This window comes from Dufourea novaeangliae, unplaced genomic scaffold (assembly GCF_001272555.1).
Source record: "Dufourea novaeangliae isolate 0120121106 unplaced genomic scaffold, ASM127255v1 scaffold6, whole genome shotgun sequence".
Taxonomy (NCBI): Eukaryota; Metazoa; Arthropoda; class Insecta; order Hymenoptera; family Halictidae; genus Dufourea; species Dufourea novaeangliae.
In genome coordinates this window covers 746507-765989 of record NW_015373900.1, presented here as the reverse complement: position 1 = coordinate 765989, position 19483 = coordinate 746507, and the positions used below count along the sequence as shown (strand labels likewise).

At 41.5% G+C, this 19483-nt stretch overlaps 1 protein-coding gene across 1 annotated transcript; it reads right to left on the bottom strand.

Annotated features, from left to right (window-relative positions):
• Positions 1-3144: 3144 nt before the first annotated feature.
• On the bottom strand, positions 3145-18950 carry LOC107193421 (A-agglutinin anchorage subunit). The gene is made up of 5 exons (XM_015582862.1): positions 18944-18950; positions 18806-18899; positions 18579-18663; positions 6325-6887; positions 3145-3402 (listed from the first exon to the last, which is right to left on the bottom strand). The coding sequence occupies exons 1-5, from the start codon at positions 18948-18950 to the stop codon at positions 3291-3293; spliced, it is 861 nt and encodes a 286-aa protein (XP_015438348.1). The 3' UTR covers positions 3145-3290.
• Between the last annotated feature and the right edge of the window lie 533 nt (positions 18951-19483).

The following is a 19483-nucleotide window of genomic DNA, read 5'->3' as shown; positions in this document are numbered from 1 at the left end:
AAATGCGCGCATGCACATATGAACAAATGCCCTTTTCGTAAGCGACAAATTCTCTAATACTATTTAAAAATGTGGGGGATACTTCGCGTTGACAGCAACCACCGAACTAAGGAAACGTTTCTCGAATCACAGGTAAAGGGCCGAGAAGTAACAAAAATGTGTAAATACCGAATGGTGTAGTACTTACTACCCGTTTTTCGGCAGCGTCGCCAACGATCGGCACGAAGAAAGATAATAGTACCATTTGATTATTGTCTAGTTATCGTTATCGAAGAACAGACTTTAACGCGAAGATGGTTATATTTGGAATCGGAATAATGATATCGAAATGAAACAAAAAGCCGATTGTAAATGAAATCGAAACGCCAGATCGAATTGAAATGACGTAGACGTTGATTTTTGAATCACCTGTTTATTCACGCGCAACAAGAATTGCTGCAATAGATGTGTCAGTAAATGGTACGTGTACACACCCGGTGCGCAGATATCGTCGTCGTTTAGTAGGTACATGAAGCGCGTGAACACGTTTTCACATCCACATACGTGCGTTTATACATATACGTTTTACGTGCGTGCGTGCTGTGTATGTATATGTACACGCACGCGCGCATCCTCTGTCTATATTCGTGTGTGACCGACCACACGCGTTTGCTAATTGTAACATGTATTTTTATTTTTTATATATATATATATATATATATTTTTTTTTATATTTATATATAGTTGAAATATATGTAAACTATATAATATATATTATATATTACATGCGACATAATGTAATATACATTATATATAAAATTTTACAAGAATCAAATCTAATAGAATACGCATCCTTAGGCCGTTTCATTTTTCGTTTCTACCCGCGCGTCTAAAAGGAAATAATTACGGTATAATGCTGTTCTTCGTACGGTTATAAAATAGCGACGATTAAGAGAAGGATGAACGGAGAAACAATCAGAACTGCAATTTTACTTTCTTCTTTTACTGTTTTCTTTTTTTTTTGTTCTTATGCGTGTGACGTAACTTTCGAATAGCTTCGTTGGAATTAATCACGATTTCCGGAAGGAAATTCAGGGGCGCAAGAGAAACGAAATAAATACGCGTTTCGGCAAAGAGAGATTTTGGAACGATAACGAAGTCGGAATGGCTTCAATACTGATCTTGGAATGGTTTGTGATTCCCTCGTATGGGAATGCGTCGAAGCATTAAATAATATTCCTAGAATTTCATTAGCGTGTAGTCGCCAACGGATCCTGTACAAGAGTAAAAGTCGGAGATCATCTATTGGAGCGTAAGTATACGCAGAATCGAGGACTTGATATACATTTGGAAGAACACTGGACATACATATAAGTTTTATGACCGCTTTACGATCGTCTTCCTCCAAATTTAAGAACGCAAACAAATAAATAAATACTATGTGTATACTACATAGGGACATACTCCGTTACACCGGTTGACTCGCTCACGAACGAAGTTACACGCCTGTCATTCTTATAACAACGTTCTATAGCTTTAGTCTCGTTTTGTTCTTCGGAAAATTTTCAATAGTATGCTTGGAGCTTTCGCAGCGTTACCATAGTAATCGTAACAACAATAAGTATACTATAAACTAACAATATAATGTAATATAATGTCATATCATATAATATAATAATAGTAATAAAAATAATAATAATAGTAGTAGCAGTAGTAGCAGGAGTAGTAGTAGTAGTAGTAGTAGTAGTAGTAATAGTTGCAGTAGTAGCAGTAGTAGTGGTGGTGATGATGTTGGTGATAGTAGTAGTAATAGTAGTTGTAATAATGATAATAATGATAATTGTAATAGTGGCTGTAGCAATGATGGTAGTAGAAATATTAGTGACAGTAACAAATGTAAACCACAGCGATAACGGTCGTTGTTGTAGTAGTGTTGCAATTATAGTGTTATAATTGCAATGGTAACGGGAATATTATTAGAAAAGAATTGGTGTAGATAATACACAGTAGTAATAGTTGCAGTGAAATCAATAGTAGCAGTGACGGTAATAGTACTTGTAATACTTTTAATTGTTACTGTAATCATGTCAGTGGTCACGATGACGGAAATAACAGTAGCATCGGTGAGAGCAGTGGTAGTAACTAGTAAAAGCGATTAATTACGCGATTGACGTTACTAACGATACAGTCCTCAGGATACACGTATGTACATATAAAGTTGTTCAATGCCCTGTTCGTGCCAATTGTGAAAAAAAGATTCTGCGGACTGGCGAAAATTTCACCACCGCAACAACTGAAACACTGTGCGCGAGTATTACTTCTGTGTTCACATATATCATACAATATCATATCATATCATATAAGCTGTGCCGGTCAAGCGAGGTTTTTAAAATAGTAATTTTGCATAAATCAATGAGAACTCTAGTTACCTACTTATTTGAAAGAATATACTGTATAAGTAACACGTACACGGTCGTTGATTGTTTTTACTAAGGAATAATATCAATACGTAAGAAAATAAAAAATAATAATCGTCGCAATAAAGAAACGACAATGTTCAACATAAATAATTAATAATTAATTGGATAAAAACATGGCGCAACACGTGGGCGCAAATATTCTGTCGACTAGATTCGTATGGATCAATCGCACGTACGATTCGCTCATAACCGTTTCACTTTTCTAATCTGATATACACACAACCTTTCGTAAGAACGAAAACGACAAAGGCGAGGGCGACGACAACACGTTGCAATAGTAACAGTAACGGTAACGGTAACGTTAACACCGTGACAACAGTTCGAATGCTCGCTGCTCGAAATTCAAATTATCACACATGTGATTTCGTTGTTTTCTGAGCCAGCATATTCCACGCTAGTTACATATGTATGTATGTAGGTAATCCATGTATGTATGTATGTATGTATATGTACGTATGTATGTATGTATATATGCATCGTTTATGTATTTCCCTCTCAGCCGTCAGCACAGTCTCTGTCGTTTTGCGTTTACCTGATCGTTTCGGAAAAAAAAACACAAAATAATAAATGGAGGTATTTTGTTGTACAACGTGCTGTTTCAGCCCTCAACAAGTTCAGGAGTTCTTATTTCTCATGTTTCGGAAGTAATGTAAGCGAAGGTTAGAATTTGAAATAATATACCGCGTGTACAATCGTCAAGATTGTTTCCCAGAAATCGCTGGCTTCTCGTTTCCCTCCTCGTTCTCGATCGGTTTCGTTGGAATCGTTCATCGCGGATGTTGCAAACGAATGGTGTTCGCGATGAAACGGCCGTTCGTAATCCTTTTCTCTTTACTTGTTACCTCCTAGGTACTCGACCATCTCCTGGAACTTTTCCTTCTCATCTTCAAGCAGCAACGCTTGAATACAGCTTGTAAAGTATTGCGTACCAAAGCAACCTTGCCTGGAAAGAGAAACGAAAAATCGCGCAATGCGCAGAATAATAAATTAGAAGAGATCTTCGTATTCTGTTTCTGCCATTGTATCGACACGTATCGTTTACTGTCGATCTCGCAGCAGACCGACCAGGAGGATCCGTTCGTTTTCTCTTTTCAAACATACATACTATACGTATGCATGTACAAATTTATGTAGATATGTATCTCGCATCTGCGTTGCTGGTTCACCACCACCCACCAAATACGCTTCGACCATATACATACGCACCTACCTACGTCCCCTATCAATTTCAACTATATCTGGACCCCCGAGCCAGAATGTATTAAGTTCACTTTTTAAAGAAACGACCATTTACATGTTTTCTGTAAAAATTATTTCGTTCTAAGTCGTCTAGTTTTTAATATAAGTACATAATAGTCTGAAAATGATATTAAGTTCATATTTTTAAAACAGTTTAAAGTCCATCACATAGGGGAATTAATGTAAAGTTCACCATTTCTACATATAGAGACTTAAATCCATTCAATAGTTCGAAGATATCGATTGTTTCACGTTCAATTCTTACCGAACGGTTCCAAAGTTACAAGGATTTTGCATCTTTGATTTGCTCTCCTCTAAAGTTTGAGTAGTGTGACTTAAAACGCTTTAGTTCTGGAGTCCAAATTATGTACGTATGGATGCACTATACATATATGTATGATATCTATTGTACATATGTAAATACATAGATATGTATGTACGAGCAAGCAGATACGAGGAATTTTGCGGTGAAATACAAACGAATCCGTTAGCGAATCATAATTATTCGTCAATGTGACTTAAGAACGGGTTTGCCTGCTTGTTCTATTGCTCTTAAAAAAGCACACTATCGTAAAAAAAACTGTACGTTGGTTAAAAAGCAAAATCTCCGTTGTCTCCGATACAAAACCTGTAAAAATATCTCATTGCTATAAAAAACATGTTTTAACAATCTCATTCTCGGAGTATCAATTGCCAACGATATGCTGCTTCCTTCGGTTCTCTGAAAAATGTTAGCGAAAAATTCAGCATCGTGTCTCCACGAGCCGTGACAAAAAATGCACGAGCGATTGGTCGAAAAAACTGTCGATCGTCGCTGTCGAGAAAAATATGAAAAATATTGAAAATATGTAGCGCGTGTCTCGGGGCGAAAATACGCGTTGGTAAGAAATAAGATACGAAAATGAGTATCGGACGCGATACTACATATGCAAGTGATTCGTAGGGTAATTTTTCCGCTCGTTGTATCCTAATGTAAATTAACCGCGATACTCGTAAGCGTGCCAGAGTTGGGCAAAATGTAATCTGATTACAAAATCTAAATTGCAATTACAATGTAATTGCAAGATAATTGCGGGACAATTACAATGACATTGTAATTTTTATTGTAAATTTAGTATAGTTAATTACGATGTAATTGTAATTGGAATCGTCCCGCAATTACATTGTAATTGTGATTTAAGTTTTGTAATTAGATTACATTTTACCCAACAGTGACACGTGTGTACGGGCGAATTCACAAGGCTCCAAAAATGTATATATGTATGTATTTATCTACGAGTGGTTACAAGTGTCGTATTTCCACCTGCATGGTTCAGTACCGTACTTATTGTTCCAAAACCAACGAAGAATTACCTAAACGCGTGCACAGCGTGTACGAATTTCGCGTGCCCATCGTGTGTGTCGTGTTGATCGTCGAGTGGTTGTATGTGGAAACTCTTGGAACGTCGACGAGACGAATCGTTTGTGCAATGTCGGGATACAAGTGCATTAGTCGATTTGAAATGCAGGAAGGTAACGACGATGAGAGTTCATCGATGATAAGCAACGAAAACATAAAGTGATGAAATAAGGCCGAAAAGGAACAAGAACGAAAAAAAAAGGAAATAGAATAAATGGAAAATGGGAATCGAAGAGCTGGAGAAATAGGAAATCGTAAAGTTGGTAAAAATCGGTAGTAGATAGACGGGTAAGACGGTACAATACGGAGTCGGGTGAAACGGAGGGATCCAGAGAGAAAAGACGAATAGAAGAAACGAACAATAAAGTTGTAGAAATAGAAAAGAAAAACGCGCAGAAAAGAAATCATAAACGTAAAAAAAGAAGCTACCTAAACCCCGGGTTCCGCTCCGTGAAGTTGCTTGATCCACGTTTGAATTTTCTCTACTTCATCCTGCAGCAATAGCACGTCTAAGCATCCTTTGAAGTAGTCTGATGTGAAGCAGTTTTTCCTGGAAAAAATGTTAAAATACAAATGGTACCAGTGATAAACCCAAATACACCGTGGGGATCCTAGGTCTGGTCGCTGAAAGCAAACGGAACAAATTTTTTGTTTCAAGTCGTTGTTCGGTTCGTTTTAATAGGTCGTTGATTGTTCAGATAATGTTGATTGTATTCCTATTACCATATTACTAGATCATCGGACTCCACAATACGTTCGCGATGTGCGCATTTCTTGGTACCGTAGAAATGACAAAACGTAAACTCTTGTAAAAAGAAAAAAAAAAGGAATTTGTTTCCTAACAGATTTGGTAAAAAAATCCGAAAGAGCACGGATAAGAACATATAGGGAAAGAACCTCCTACCATGCTCCTACCACTTGGTATTGGTAATTACTGAAATTTACACCAAATTAACATTTGTTTCAGTACTTGAAGTAAATTTACTAAATGGTAGGAGGCCCTTTCTCCTCTTCCTTCCATATCAGCTGGCCTCTAATATGCTTAGTTTAGCTTAATTTGTATTATACTATTTTGTTGGTAAAGAAAATGCGGCAGATTTAACCATTCCCATTATGGTACCTACTGCCTGGAACGGTCATACGGTGAATGTTAGAATTTAAACCTCACTAGTTGTATCGAACGAAACGCACAGATGGGAGTACAAAGAAGTTTGCGTCGATGTTTACCTGCATAGTTGATGTAGCTGGGGTTCACGAAACAAGTTGTAACAATCCTCGCAGATACGGTCCAATCGGGCGAAGATGCTCTTGTCGTATATACCCTTGCATTGAATGTCGATGAAGGATCTTTTACCCAAAGGATGTCCGTTTAGGATTCCAGCGTCGGTTAAACCGACGCACGACGCCACGAGTAACAGCGTCACCGACCAAGCCAGAACAGAGACAAGTCTCGGGCATGGTACTGGTATCGACGAGGACGAAGTCGACGACTCGTTCGATAACAAAGATAGGCTCGAACAGGACGTCTGCTGCACGTTCCAAACATACGGCGGCGGCGACGGCGACAACTTCGAAGGTAACCACGTCGATGACGGCGGCGATAAGACGGCCGATGACGTCGAAGTAGTAGTGGTCGTTGTCGCCGTCGGCGTCGGCACGGACGTCGATGTCGACGTCGGCGCTGACAACAGCAAGACGCTCGACACGGATGATCGAGACGTTGAGAACGGCAACGATAACGACGAAGGAGACGACGATACCGATCGAAGCCTCTGTTGTCGATGCATAGTCTGTAACATACAAAAAGGAACTGTCTTACAAATGGCACACGGAAAGCATTGTGCCAGATTCACATTAATGGTCACAGTACGGTCAGATCAGGTCAAATACGGCAGCGAAATACAGTAAATTCCTGATGAGTGTTCGAAGGCTCCTCGGCATTGACAAGGTGAGGTCGTTTGGTGTAACGCTGATTTTTTAATTCGGTTTGACACGACGATAGAGCTGGGAATTCTGAAACTAATGATATTTGTTTCAGTTGTATATGACCATTAATTTATGAAACATTTAATGTTCAGTGCCGAGGAGACTTCGAACACTCATCTAGGATTTACTGTATAGTCTAAATTCAGAGTGATCTGATTGTGCCTTTGACCACCTAATGTGAATCTGGTGGTTAGGTTTGAAAGTAAATTGAAACGAAACCCACGATTGAAAATCAATCAAATTGATTTGAATTCGACTTTTGAATACGGCTTTTCAACACTCGGGTCTAAATGGACCCAGGAACCATAATCTAAGGGTTAATATCGTTGTAGCGTTTCCCCACCCGAATTATCTCTTCCTCGTAATCGCACCAAGCTGCTTTGCTACAGTTTAATCGCCTGCAAGTCAATTTCTTACAACAATTAATAATGGCGACAAGAACAACAATATCCACATTCACGAAAAGAAGAACCAAGACAGTTGGTCCTGTTCCGCGAATTTAACACTTCTGTAGGCAACCAGGTACCCAGGTACCCATTTCTAAATTTCCTTTCAAAATTTTGTATGTTCTCATCTAGAACAGTATCCTATAGGAAGGGAAAACTAAGACTTTCGGAAAACAATATGACAGTAAAATTATCTATCTTTACCTAATCTGTTGGAGTAAGGGGGTATTTCCATTGCTCGATAACCGTGAATATTTTGGTTGGCCACACAAGGGTTAAAGCAATTCGAGAGGTAAAAGTAAAGATGTAAAGCACTCTCCTAACCAGTCCCGCGGCAGTCGCTGTGAATGGACCACACGCAGGTAGGCCCCACCTGTAAACGTCCTGAACCGACAACTTCATTAAGCGGAGCCGAAGCGCGGAGCGGCACCGCACCGCGTCGAACAGCACTGTAAAGCATTGCATCCGTACCGAACCGCACCGCATCGTATATACCGAACCGCACCGCACGGGTAGGTACTGCATTGCAATGCGCGGGGACGAAGAGAAGCCTTCTTATGGGAGCCAATGCGGGGCAACGCAAGATTCTCGAACACACCACGGCTTCTCGATTCCTTCTTTTTTCGTCGTCTCATCGGCGGCACCTGCACACGCTCAGGAGAACGTTTCGCCCAGTTCTCTTTTTTTTCGGAACATAATCACCGCTCCCGGGTGGGATCTTATTTTTAGCCACGACCGATTCTCGGAACTCTCGTACCGCTCCACTCTATATCGGACCCCCACCTGGTAATTGCCTGCGGCTCGATAATTTTCCTCTAAAGTCGCTCAGTGGTGATCGTTAAAAGATTAACCTATACATTTCCAGACTGAACGTATACGCGTATCGACAGTCAATCCGTTTCGTTTGTTCTCTTTTGCCTTTTGTCGTCCGTCCCTTTCCGTCTTTCATTGATCACTAACGATTGCAAGTTGTGTGGAGAACTGACACTCATCGTCGTATGCTGATTCTCCTGGGTATTGGGACGTCCTGGAAGTACTTCTCTTTCTTATGTTATACATCGGAAGATCAAATGTAATCGCGTTGCTTTATGAATGATTAGGCTATCGAGTTCATACCGATTCGAACTTAACCAATGATTGGTGTAAAGAGCATTCTTACTCTGTAAGAAGGAAACGTCCAAGTAATCACCAAGTGTTACTTTTAGTAGCACTTTCAAAATCTGATTTGTCGATCGAAAATTACAGTTTACTACTTTCCACACTAAATAATCGAGTGATCGTTTGAAAAAAAACCGTTGGTTGGATGAATAAAATCAAGCAGCAGGATCAGATGGAATCGTGTGTAGAGGGTGAAAAACGGAGGACAACGGGCGTTAGGACGAAGGGTAGAGTGCAGATAGTGGAGAGCGAAGTCGAGTCGAGTAGAATGGAGAGTTGAGAGTAAAGAGGCGAAGTGAGTGTTTTTAAACGAAGAAAAAGTCAATGGAGACCGGTTGCTCGACAGGTGAGGTCTTTCCTCGACCACGCTATGCACAGGTGTGCAATCTGCAAATCCCCTTTAGCAAAAAAGCATACACTCTTCGGCACCGTTTCACGGTTGTGTCGCGAGATGCTGTCCAAGTACCCATTATACGTACGATATGTGGAAGTCGATAGTTTGCAGCGATCGTATACGACTATTTTTCTTCATTACTACCAAAACCACGTGCTCAAAATAAATTTCTTTATCGATTATTTCGCATGTTCGTTCAATATTTCGTAATTTTTAAATTACGAAATTTGTAATTTCCATGCCAAAACGAACTGAAAAAAAATAAAAGTTTCATAAGTTCTGCTAGATAAAGTTTTTTTTTTTTTGACGCACTCATTTTCTCAGTAAAATCGCTATTCATCGATGGATTGGTTAATATCGTTAGCCGTTTTTACACAAACGTTCTTGCGTGTCACAAGCGGGCTTACACGGAAAAATGTTGATGTAAATGTAATTTCCACGTCGAGGCCAATGTAAATTCTACGCACACAAGAGTACGAGCCTTCCGTTCGTTCGTGTTGGAAATATTTTCCACCGAAATCTAACAACAAGAGCAGAAATAAATATAAATTGAAGAGAATGCCACGCGTAAAATTGACGAAAGGACAGAGAGGATGAATGATTGAAAAAGGAAGAGGGAATCGGACGTAAAAGGGAGGAGTGGAATGAAAAAGAAGAACAATCTCAGGACGAGTCAAGTTGATCCGAATCGAGGTCGGTCGTCGAGGACAAGGAAGAAGAAGCGACGAGGGCGAAACGATCTATATCGTTTAGATACATGGTTCGCTCTCCTCACCAGGTGGTCCTCTTCCCGTGCCGGATGACTCAATCGTGAGAAGGAGTTGCTCTACGGCTCACGGGATCACGAGAGGCTTCGCTAGAACCGTGTGTATCATCGTGTCTTGGTCTCTGCCCGCGGCCGTCTGCGTTTGTTTGCGCTTATCCGTATTCTACTATACTCGTGTGATTACAAACCCAACTCTCTACAGACTACTCGACCTCCTTGGTTCTTCTGTGAGAGAAGGCTGTGATATTCTTGCAACTGTGAGGATACGGTAGACGGGCGCTTTTACTTGTTTCCTAAAATAATTGATCCCGTTAAGTATGATTTTCTTTTTTGTTAGTCTGGCCGTCATCTTGCTGTCATGTGTGTACGACAGGGGGAGGAAAGAGAGAGGGAGAGGGGGACAGAGAGAGAGAGAGAAAGAATAGACGGGTGTAGATGCATAACGAAGAAATAAATATGTTCAGCAGACGTACATTAAGCGAAGAAAACAGACTTGGTCAGACGAGAATTAAATCACGTTACACCTACCTACCTATCTATCTATCTATTTTAGTATCTATCTATCTATATATTTACCTACCTACCTACCTACCAACCTACCTACCTATTTACATACCTACCTACCTACCTATCTATCTGTCCATGTTGCAGTTGTTCTCTAATTCGTGTCTATTGGTTATCTCTGACCAGTCATATTCACCAAAAGCTTCCATGCATCGCCCATTTTTGATCGTTCGCAATGAACTCTGTCCCACTGCGCATTGCCTCGATATTACGAGTATCATTAAGAACTACGAAAAACGGAAAATTGGTTTGAGTATCGCAAAATACAGAAACAAATTATCAAGTGGATGATCGACACTGGAAAGTGAATACATAAGTTAGAAGACAGAAGTCTGTATACTTATGATCGAGCAAGGTTCGAGAAGTTTCTGGTAGGCCTCGTACGTACGCAGCTAGAGGTACTTTGAAAGTGTAGACGAGAGAAAACGAGAGGGCGGGGGGTTGTCGGCGGGACGAGGAGCAGGACGCGGAGAAGCCGAAGAACTCAGGGAGAAGGAGAGATAGGCGGGTTGAACGGACGACGGAGGATCGAGGCGTCCGGCGTCCTCGATCGCGGGGATCTTGGAGCAAAACTAACGATCTCCCGCTCGCTTGTAAGATCAACACGACGATAATTTAATACACGAGATCACCACCCAGGTGTGCTCTGACGTGTACAGATGCTGTGTGTAACCTCGACGAGAAGGGAACGGCTGAGTCGACAGAAGCGGGAGTCTGTATGCGATTCCAAACGCGAACTCGAGCTCTTCTCTCTCTCTGTATATATATATATCCCTTAAAAACAGAAAAAAAAGGGACAGACAGATGTTGGCGAATCGATTTTGTCGGATTGCAAGAAAGGATATCATTATAGTGTCTTAAGCCTAATAGACGATTTCAAAATCAGATATTTTCTGAAATTTGATCGTAACGTATTCAAAGGAAAAAGAAAAGCAACCATCAAACATCGAATGAATGCCAAGTACAAGCGTTAAGGAGTATGCACTTCTGGTGTCATTCCCTTTCGTAGAAACAACTCGATACGGCGAACAGGCCGACAAGATGAAAAAACTGAAATGCGTACGCAACGCGATTCGTTGGTTACACGAACACAGACTACATAAATAGAAGAGCCGATGACGTCAATCGTTCGCGTTAATTACATAAGAACAGTCCTATTAACCTATGCCGCGGTCGAGCGACAATTTAACGTTAATCGATTCAGACAAATGCCCCAAGAACCATTATACGGTCGTTCGATCTTGCTTATATCATCTCTGTTCTCATTATCCGGTCTCATATTCGCGATTTCTACCTTTTGGCTCGCGATAGTATTATCTTCAATCTCGGGACCGGGAGAGGGTCGAGCAACTACAATTCGATGAAATAGATAAGTGCAACAATCGTAGCGTTCGTCACGTTCCTCATCGCTAGCACACAGTTGTGATATGTTACACGAACACGGAACGACCAATGCAGTTGGCCAAGAGCAAATTTAACAGCGATAGACCTTGAACTGCGTATAAGAATAGAATTTGACGAAAGAAGAAGCAAATTAAAAGATACGCGTCACCAAACGCCGATAATAGATCAAGTTTGTCACCTTTCTCACGATCACTGGTTTTTCCGTGCTCCACCAGCCTCTATACGGTTCCTATATTTTCCATAATTAATGTCGTTTCAACTCGTTTCAAATCGAACATATCCTCTTTCGGCCGTCCCAAGATCAAAATGGAACATCAAGAAGTGTCGGGACGCAAGGAACTTCTACGAAATTCGTAAAGCGGGCAAAGAGATAGTAAGAAGGCGAGCCGAAGCGAACTGCAAGCCGTATCCGCATGCAACTTCACATGTAACGCACGTAGTCGACGCACGGGTATTTGCGAAGGAATGTTCAACAGGTGTGTCGTTTGGATTGAGCTTTGTACGCGCGAACACGCCTCTCCTTTCGTTCTCCTTTCTTCCTTCCCTCTTCTACCTATTGCTTCCCCCGTGTGTTACGTTTTCTTTTTTCATTTTTAACCGATTACGATGCAAATGCGTCAAACGATCGAGCACCGAGCGGACAGTATCGATATACTATCGATATACGATCGATACGCATACACGACTAATTGGAAAAAGATTAGAAAAAGCATAAAGATTATATTTCGCGGCGGCAGCAGAGCTCGGTCGATATCTTGTGGTATTGACGAAGCGATCCGCTTCGATCGATCGAGTATACCGCTAATATGAACAAGTATTTATACATTATAACGTAGAACAACAATGCCAATCGTGACGTATATATATTATATACAATGATCCAGGCACCGGTGAAAAAGATGGCAGAAATCATGGATCACTGACAAGAATCTAGAAGGATACACACCAGCATCGACAGAGAGACTACTGTTTCTGCAGACCTTGCTCCGCGTTAATGCCGGCGTGTCCCTTCTCGGTATGCATGGGATGGTTCTCCGACTTGGAGGTTAAGAGGAAACTGCGAGGGGAGTATCACACAATTTATTTACACGATCCGGCTGGTCAGGCTGCCAGACTCGAGAAGTGCAACACCGTATACACGCTATCTCGCATATGTAGGACAAAGCCTGCACTGTGATGGCCACTTCTATCGCGGTTCTGGGCATCGTTACGATCTTACTCCCTGGTGGTGTTTCTCAACTACAACATCATGCACGTAGTGGTCAATAATCCTTGTCGACGTCGCTGTTCTATCTTAATCACGATACGATCACAATAAACATTATAACGGCAAATGTGGCTGCGGAAATCTATCTAACCGCACATCGTCGAAACAGGCATAAATACAGAAATTCGAAGGGTAACGAAGGCGGAACGGAACCGAGAAACAACGAGTGGCACTAATAATACAAATAGAAATACACGTACGAATACGAATATACGAGCGAGAATGCAGAGACGGAAATGGGAGCAAAAGCAAAAGCAGAAAACAAACGCAGAAACAGAAATAAGAGTAACAGAAGTAGACGCTGCTGCCAGCAACGTCGCGATTGGACATTAGCGTCGAACACTGTTGGTGGGGCAAAAGCAGCGTTCCGGCAGACAGCTTGGCGTCCTATGGTTCGCATTACGACAAGCTGCTGCTGCTGCGGTTGCCTTTCTCCGTCTTTTGGTTTTATCGTTTCGCTCCACCGCGTTCTGCGCTCTGTACGTTTCATTCTATTTTACGTCAATATACGATCGTACGTAACTATTCTCTTCTTCGTTCTTTCCTTCTTTTCATTCCATTATTTTTTGAAAAGATCTTTCGACAATGCTAATATCTATCTATAAAATCATTTGTAATCGACGTTATTGACAGTTACGAACTGACGTGTTTTCCTCAGCAGAAACGAAAATGTATAGCAAAGGAGAGAAACAAAACAATAATGAGCACCGAAATGTTTTACAGACTATACAGGGAATATTTTAAACACGATGTAAGACAATTCGGCGTATGACACTCCAAAGATTAGAAATCTGTCCTTTTAGTGAAGCACGTCCTCAATAAAATAATTTCCGCGTAATGATTGTCTTCTGGATGACTTTCGTTCTGCAGATAGTACGGATAAGTTCAAATTTAAACTTGGAAGTCCAAGTTGCGTTTGAAAGGGGGAGGGGGGGGGTCACGATTTAATAAGGAACCGTTGTAATACGCCCGTAGTGGTAAACGCATTCCATTCTCGTGAAATAGTTTCGAGGGAGCACACCAACTCAACAATGTAACGGACACGTTAATGCAACGAGTTCATGGGTGCTTTCGACTTTTGCGTTTCCATTCGTCGAAACACATTAGAACGACCGATTCTTGGAATATCTTTACGTTCGAGTTTAGGGAAACTCGTTAGGAAACCTCCAAAGGTTCACGATACATGACCTGCATTACAGCTGCTGTTACATATGTACGTATGGATCCATCCGACGAGACGTTCAAATATGTTTTCATATTTCGTCCACATTCCCTTGTCCCTTTATTCGTGTTAATCGGAGAAATCGATGACGGTCCGTGGATTCTTGGACGAACCATGCAAAGAACCTAAATGTTTCCGAGAGGGGGGGTCCAAACTCACGAGATAATGAAAGCGGGCGTGGAGGCTGGCAGGGCAAGCAGCGGGCATGCACGTACGCACGCATGCACCACGGACGCACTCACGCACGCGCGCGCACGCTCGCTGAGCGAGTTTCTCGAGAGGCGTGTCGCTACGAGCTACAGGTGGTAGCTGCTCGTTCTCCTCCTACTCATTCCTCACATCTTCTTCCGTTGCCGGGTTTATCTTCACGAATTTTTTACTCTTTCTTTCGTTTTCTTTGTCCCTGCTCTCGTTTCTTGGCGGGGGGAAGGGGAGGCATTAGAGTATGCAAGTACTTCTTCCGGTTACTCACCTATGTCGGGAGAACTTTTTACATTAATTTTTAGCATTATCCCAACTGAATGACGCTTTACCTAAATTTTGAAATAAAATTATCCTTACGAAAGTTCTTATTTTCTCAGTAAATGTATCTTCTAATCCCCATTTTTTTACTCAATTGGAATCGTTAATTTCTACGGAAAAAACGATACATCTGTCTTGGAAAGAATGCTCTGCAGAATTTCTCTCTTTCTCCCCCCCCCCTCTCTCGCTCTGTCTCTCTCAACTACCTCTTTGTACGATGGTCTTTCGAGCATGAGTCAACTCGTGTTTGGCCCTCGCTGTTGGCTCGTCGGCCCTGAGTAAAAGATTCTCTGAATGAACTCTAAAGATAGAGATCCCGTGTACCCTTTTATCCTCCCTCTTCCATCCTCTTTTTCGTTTATTCCTCGTACAACTCTCTGACACACGTGCGCGCACGCATGCACGCACGCACGCACACACACACCTTACCTCTCTCACTCTCCTTCTCGTTAACCTTCTCGACATTGTGGTCGAATTCAACGCTACAATGTTCGATTTCATTTCAACTTTCCGAGCCTAACACACAGCAGCCTTTAACCATCTGTCATCGACGAACATCGCATGTATCTTTATCAACAACGCTGGCGAAAACTCTTAAACAGACTTCCGACGACTTGTCGAGGAGAAGAAACGCGTTCAAGGAAAAGGAATAACTCGAACGACGAATGTAATGCAATGTACAATTAGTCCAGCACTAACAGGCTTGGATAAAGAACTGAGTAAAAGTAGAAAATCAAGGAATGTGGAATCAGACAGCAGCTGTGGTTCATTCCTTTCGAAAACATTCAAGCAACGTCGATTGCTCGTAGTCTGCTATTTTCAGATAATATCGATAAATAGCTACATATTTTGAAAGTTTTCTAGCAATAACGTATACAGAAAAATGCATTTACTTCTCAATTTCATCATAGGTTGATGTAAGACGACGAATTACGATGGCAACTTGCAGTTGAATTGTTTAAAGCGCTATAGTACTTCAAAATTATCATCACCATTTACCCTGCTTTTTGAGTGTTGCGTAAGAATCAAGTTGAGGGAGAATCGACAATCAAAGTCAATCGCAACATAATCAGAAATACAAGAAACTTGCCTTCAACAAGGAAATGTATGGGTAAGAAATCAAAGAAAATGAAACTCGAGCTGTCCCATTCAAAGAGAGCAAGTAGTAATGCGATAAAATTTATATTTAACGCTTCTCACCTCGTCTGTTCGCTCGTTTCCCACTGTGCTGCAGCTTTCAATATATTTCCAACACTAATTTTATTTATTTCCCGCTATCCGTATTTTTCTTCTTTCGTTTTCAGTTTATGTGGCCAATACGTGTATCACATGTCTCTCTTCTCTTCACACACTTATGCGAATATTCTTTTCACGGAAATATCGTCGGCGTAGTTTTACCCTCGCTCCTGTAAATTACTTCTTTTCGTCTTTCCTTCCTCCCTCCCACCCTCCCTGCCTTCTACCCCTTTCCTTCCCACCCACCCCACCGCACTTTTCTCCCTTAGTTCTGGCTTTCGGTCGTACCCTCTGTCCTCACGGCTCTCCCTCCACCAAATAGATTTTGTATCGACGAAAGATTTATTTAAGATATAAAAATTTCTTCCTGTCGATCGATTCTTTATTTCGTAAACTTCTAAAGCCGCTCGTCAAACGATGATATTAACAATGCTTATTTGCAATTTAGAAAGATGGTTTTTTTTTAACGTTTTATCGTTCGTCTTTCAAATTGCCACCCATTTTTAGGTTTACACGTTTTCACTGAACACACCTCCTTTTTCGTAGGAATACCACAAACGTCGCGGAAGGAAACACGCGAGACAAGTACCACCGCGGAACTGTGGTATCGCGATCTCGAGAAAGGCGCGCGCGCGGCAGAATGCCCGCCGCCCGCCTCCTCGACCACCCACCCCCTTACGGCTCCGACACCGTCGGGACCGTCGCGGCGCGTCGGAACCGAACCACGCGGCGAGATACATCGAAGGACAACCGTTCTCCGACGCGATCCGCCGCGCGCACAGGTGGGCCCTGCGTGACAATCCGAACAACTGATCCGATTGGCCTTTAAACCATGGCCGAAGATTTCCTTCTCGTTTTATCGTCTCTTCATCTCGATGCTTCTCTCTATTCTTCCGTTCTTTCGTCCTTTCGTCCTTTCGTCTACCTCTTTCCCCTACTCTTTTTTTTCCACGAATCCACCTTTTTACCTATTTATTCGTGTATTCTTTTCTCCATAAATTTCTGTTCTCCTCCCCTTTCCTTTCCTTCTCTATATTAAATGTAATTCACACATGTGCATAACACATATCGAATCCTGTACCCATTTCATTTACGTACCCACACAGACAAACACCTTATCTTTCATCAGACTTTCATAATCTCTTCTTACATACCTCAGCCGCTCTCTCTTTCACAGTCTCAATTCACCCTCCCTCACTTTTTCCAAGAACGCGATTCTAGTTGCGCTTCGTAGCCAGATAGTATTATAGTAAAGAGATGCGCTGCCACTCGCGAGTGTTCTGACTCACTTTAACTATATCGTACAGACTGTAGTCGCTTGTAGCATGGCCGAGTCGCTGACCAATCGGAATCCCACGTTCTTGTAAACTCCCCCTGCGTTTTCCGCCACCTCCGCCACTGCCACCACCACATTCGCTTCCACCTTCGTTCCTTCGATATCTATAACCTCCGCCACCTCCCTATTTTACCGTAATTCGTTATCGTTTGCGTATCTTTTCCTTTACCTTCCTATTTACATACAGCTATATATACATGTATAGTATACGTACATACTTTATTCTATGTACTTCGACCATTTTGTTGTTCGTCTTTCCGATTCACCACCCTCTTTTAAAATGCACGACAATTATTTCGAACTCCTCAGAAATCTACACATATATAGCGCAGCACACCGAGAATGTCTGCATCGTTCTGGGTTTCCCCGTATACTCGGAAAGATGATGTAAAAACAATTCATGGGGCTCCAATTTGTTCTAAGCAGCGATACACGTATACTCGCGTTGAAATTGCATCAACCGATTCAATATCGATTGCAACATCGAAACTCTTATTTGAATTTAGACGAAACGTTTCTTCCCCTTTATCGGCAAACATTCGAAATTTGACCATCAATTACATAAAATAGAGCGAGCAGAGAAAATAAGACATTATTTGTCTCGATTTCGAGGCTGCACATCGCATCGTATACCTGTTCTAATATCTGCTCGTACTCGTGATTTTACTTTTCGATAAAATCTTTATTTCATAAGCTATTAACGATTCAATTATACGAAATAGATTCCTCGAAGCTAGTTACATATCCACTTATACATCATAAAGATGGAAAATAATTAAAATATTCCTATCTTTTTGCAACATAAACAGAGTGGTAAAACCGTACTTCTACGCTTTTTTCTCATATTGGAAGCGCATGTAAAATAGAAACCGACCGACGCGACTCGACGATCACTTGAAACGCCTTTTAAAACAAAACATTTCGTCGATTCTAATAATAGAAAATAAAGAATGAAGAGAAGAACCAAATTCAACAATAAAAAGAGGTGGTTGATAGAGAATATTCAGTTTTGACTGACACTAGGATGCCTTGAAATTTGAATCGAGATGCCATCACGTTAGAATATCAACTGGCTGGGTCTTGTACACGTTCCGGCACGTTTCTTTCACTTTTCCATGACGGAGTCGGTCGGTTTCTTGGTTGGGTTAGCTTTGCGCGAGCATTCACTCTCGAAACTCACGTAGCGAATCGCAAAGTTGACACGACTTCTCGTAACACGACGACGGTCGTTGTCCCCCGTGGTGGATTGAACGCGCCGGCGGCAGCTTCATCTCCCTCAACGAGCACTGTGTCGTATCGAAATCAGTCCCACTGATCCCAATGGTCGAAAGCTCAAGGTAACTTCATCCTTGCTTTTACGTGTATGTATGCCACAAAGAGTAGCAGCACTTTTCTTCAGCGATTTACGGCATGGAACTTGGGACACCGACGGACGGGTTTACATGCAACTTGGTCCTGTATCCTGTATTGTATCGTCTTGTTTCATCTAATCTGTTCGCGCCTGGAAATCATTTTTTCATCACAATTCGAACATTTCGTTCCTACATTCCATCGTTTTCCGCGTAAACGCGTAACTATTTCCTTTCGGAATTTTACAGCCACTTTAGTTGCATAACGGAAAACTTTGATACGATCGCTGTCTGTAAACAGAGAACAGAGCTGATAGGTTTAATGTCTGTATCCGTGCCAGTCACTGCATACACTCCAACTAATTTTCTCACGCGTTCGAGCCGAACATCAGTTGGTCGAGTCTCCTCCTACCAGCAGAATCGTTAAGTTTCTCGAACTTTAAACTATTTACACACAAATTTCTATCCGGTTCGTCCGATGCATATTTCACTGTATTCGATTGCAAATCGCTGTGTGTACATTCTTCTTTTCTCTTTTTTTTCTCTCTTAACCTCCCTTTGTTGCTTGTGCCTTTATTTCGACCTTCGCGGATTTATCAATTTATTTTACTGTTGTCAAACGTACAATCTTCTACCCATCCTTAATTCCTTCTCTTTCTTCTCCTAAACTTTTTCTTTTAATCCTTCTTCTCTGTAGCTGTGTGACTGTAATAATCTTACAACTTTTTTTCGAATG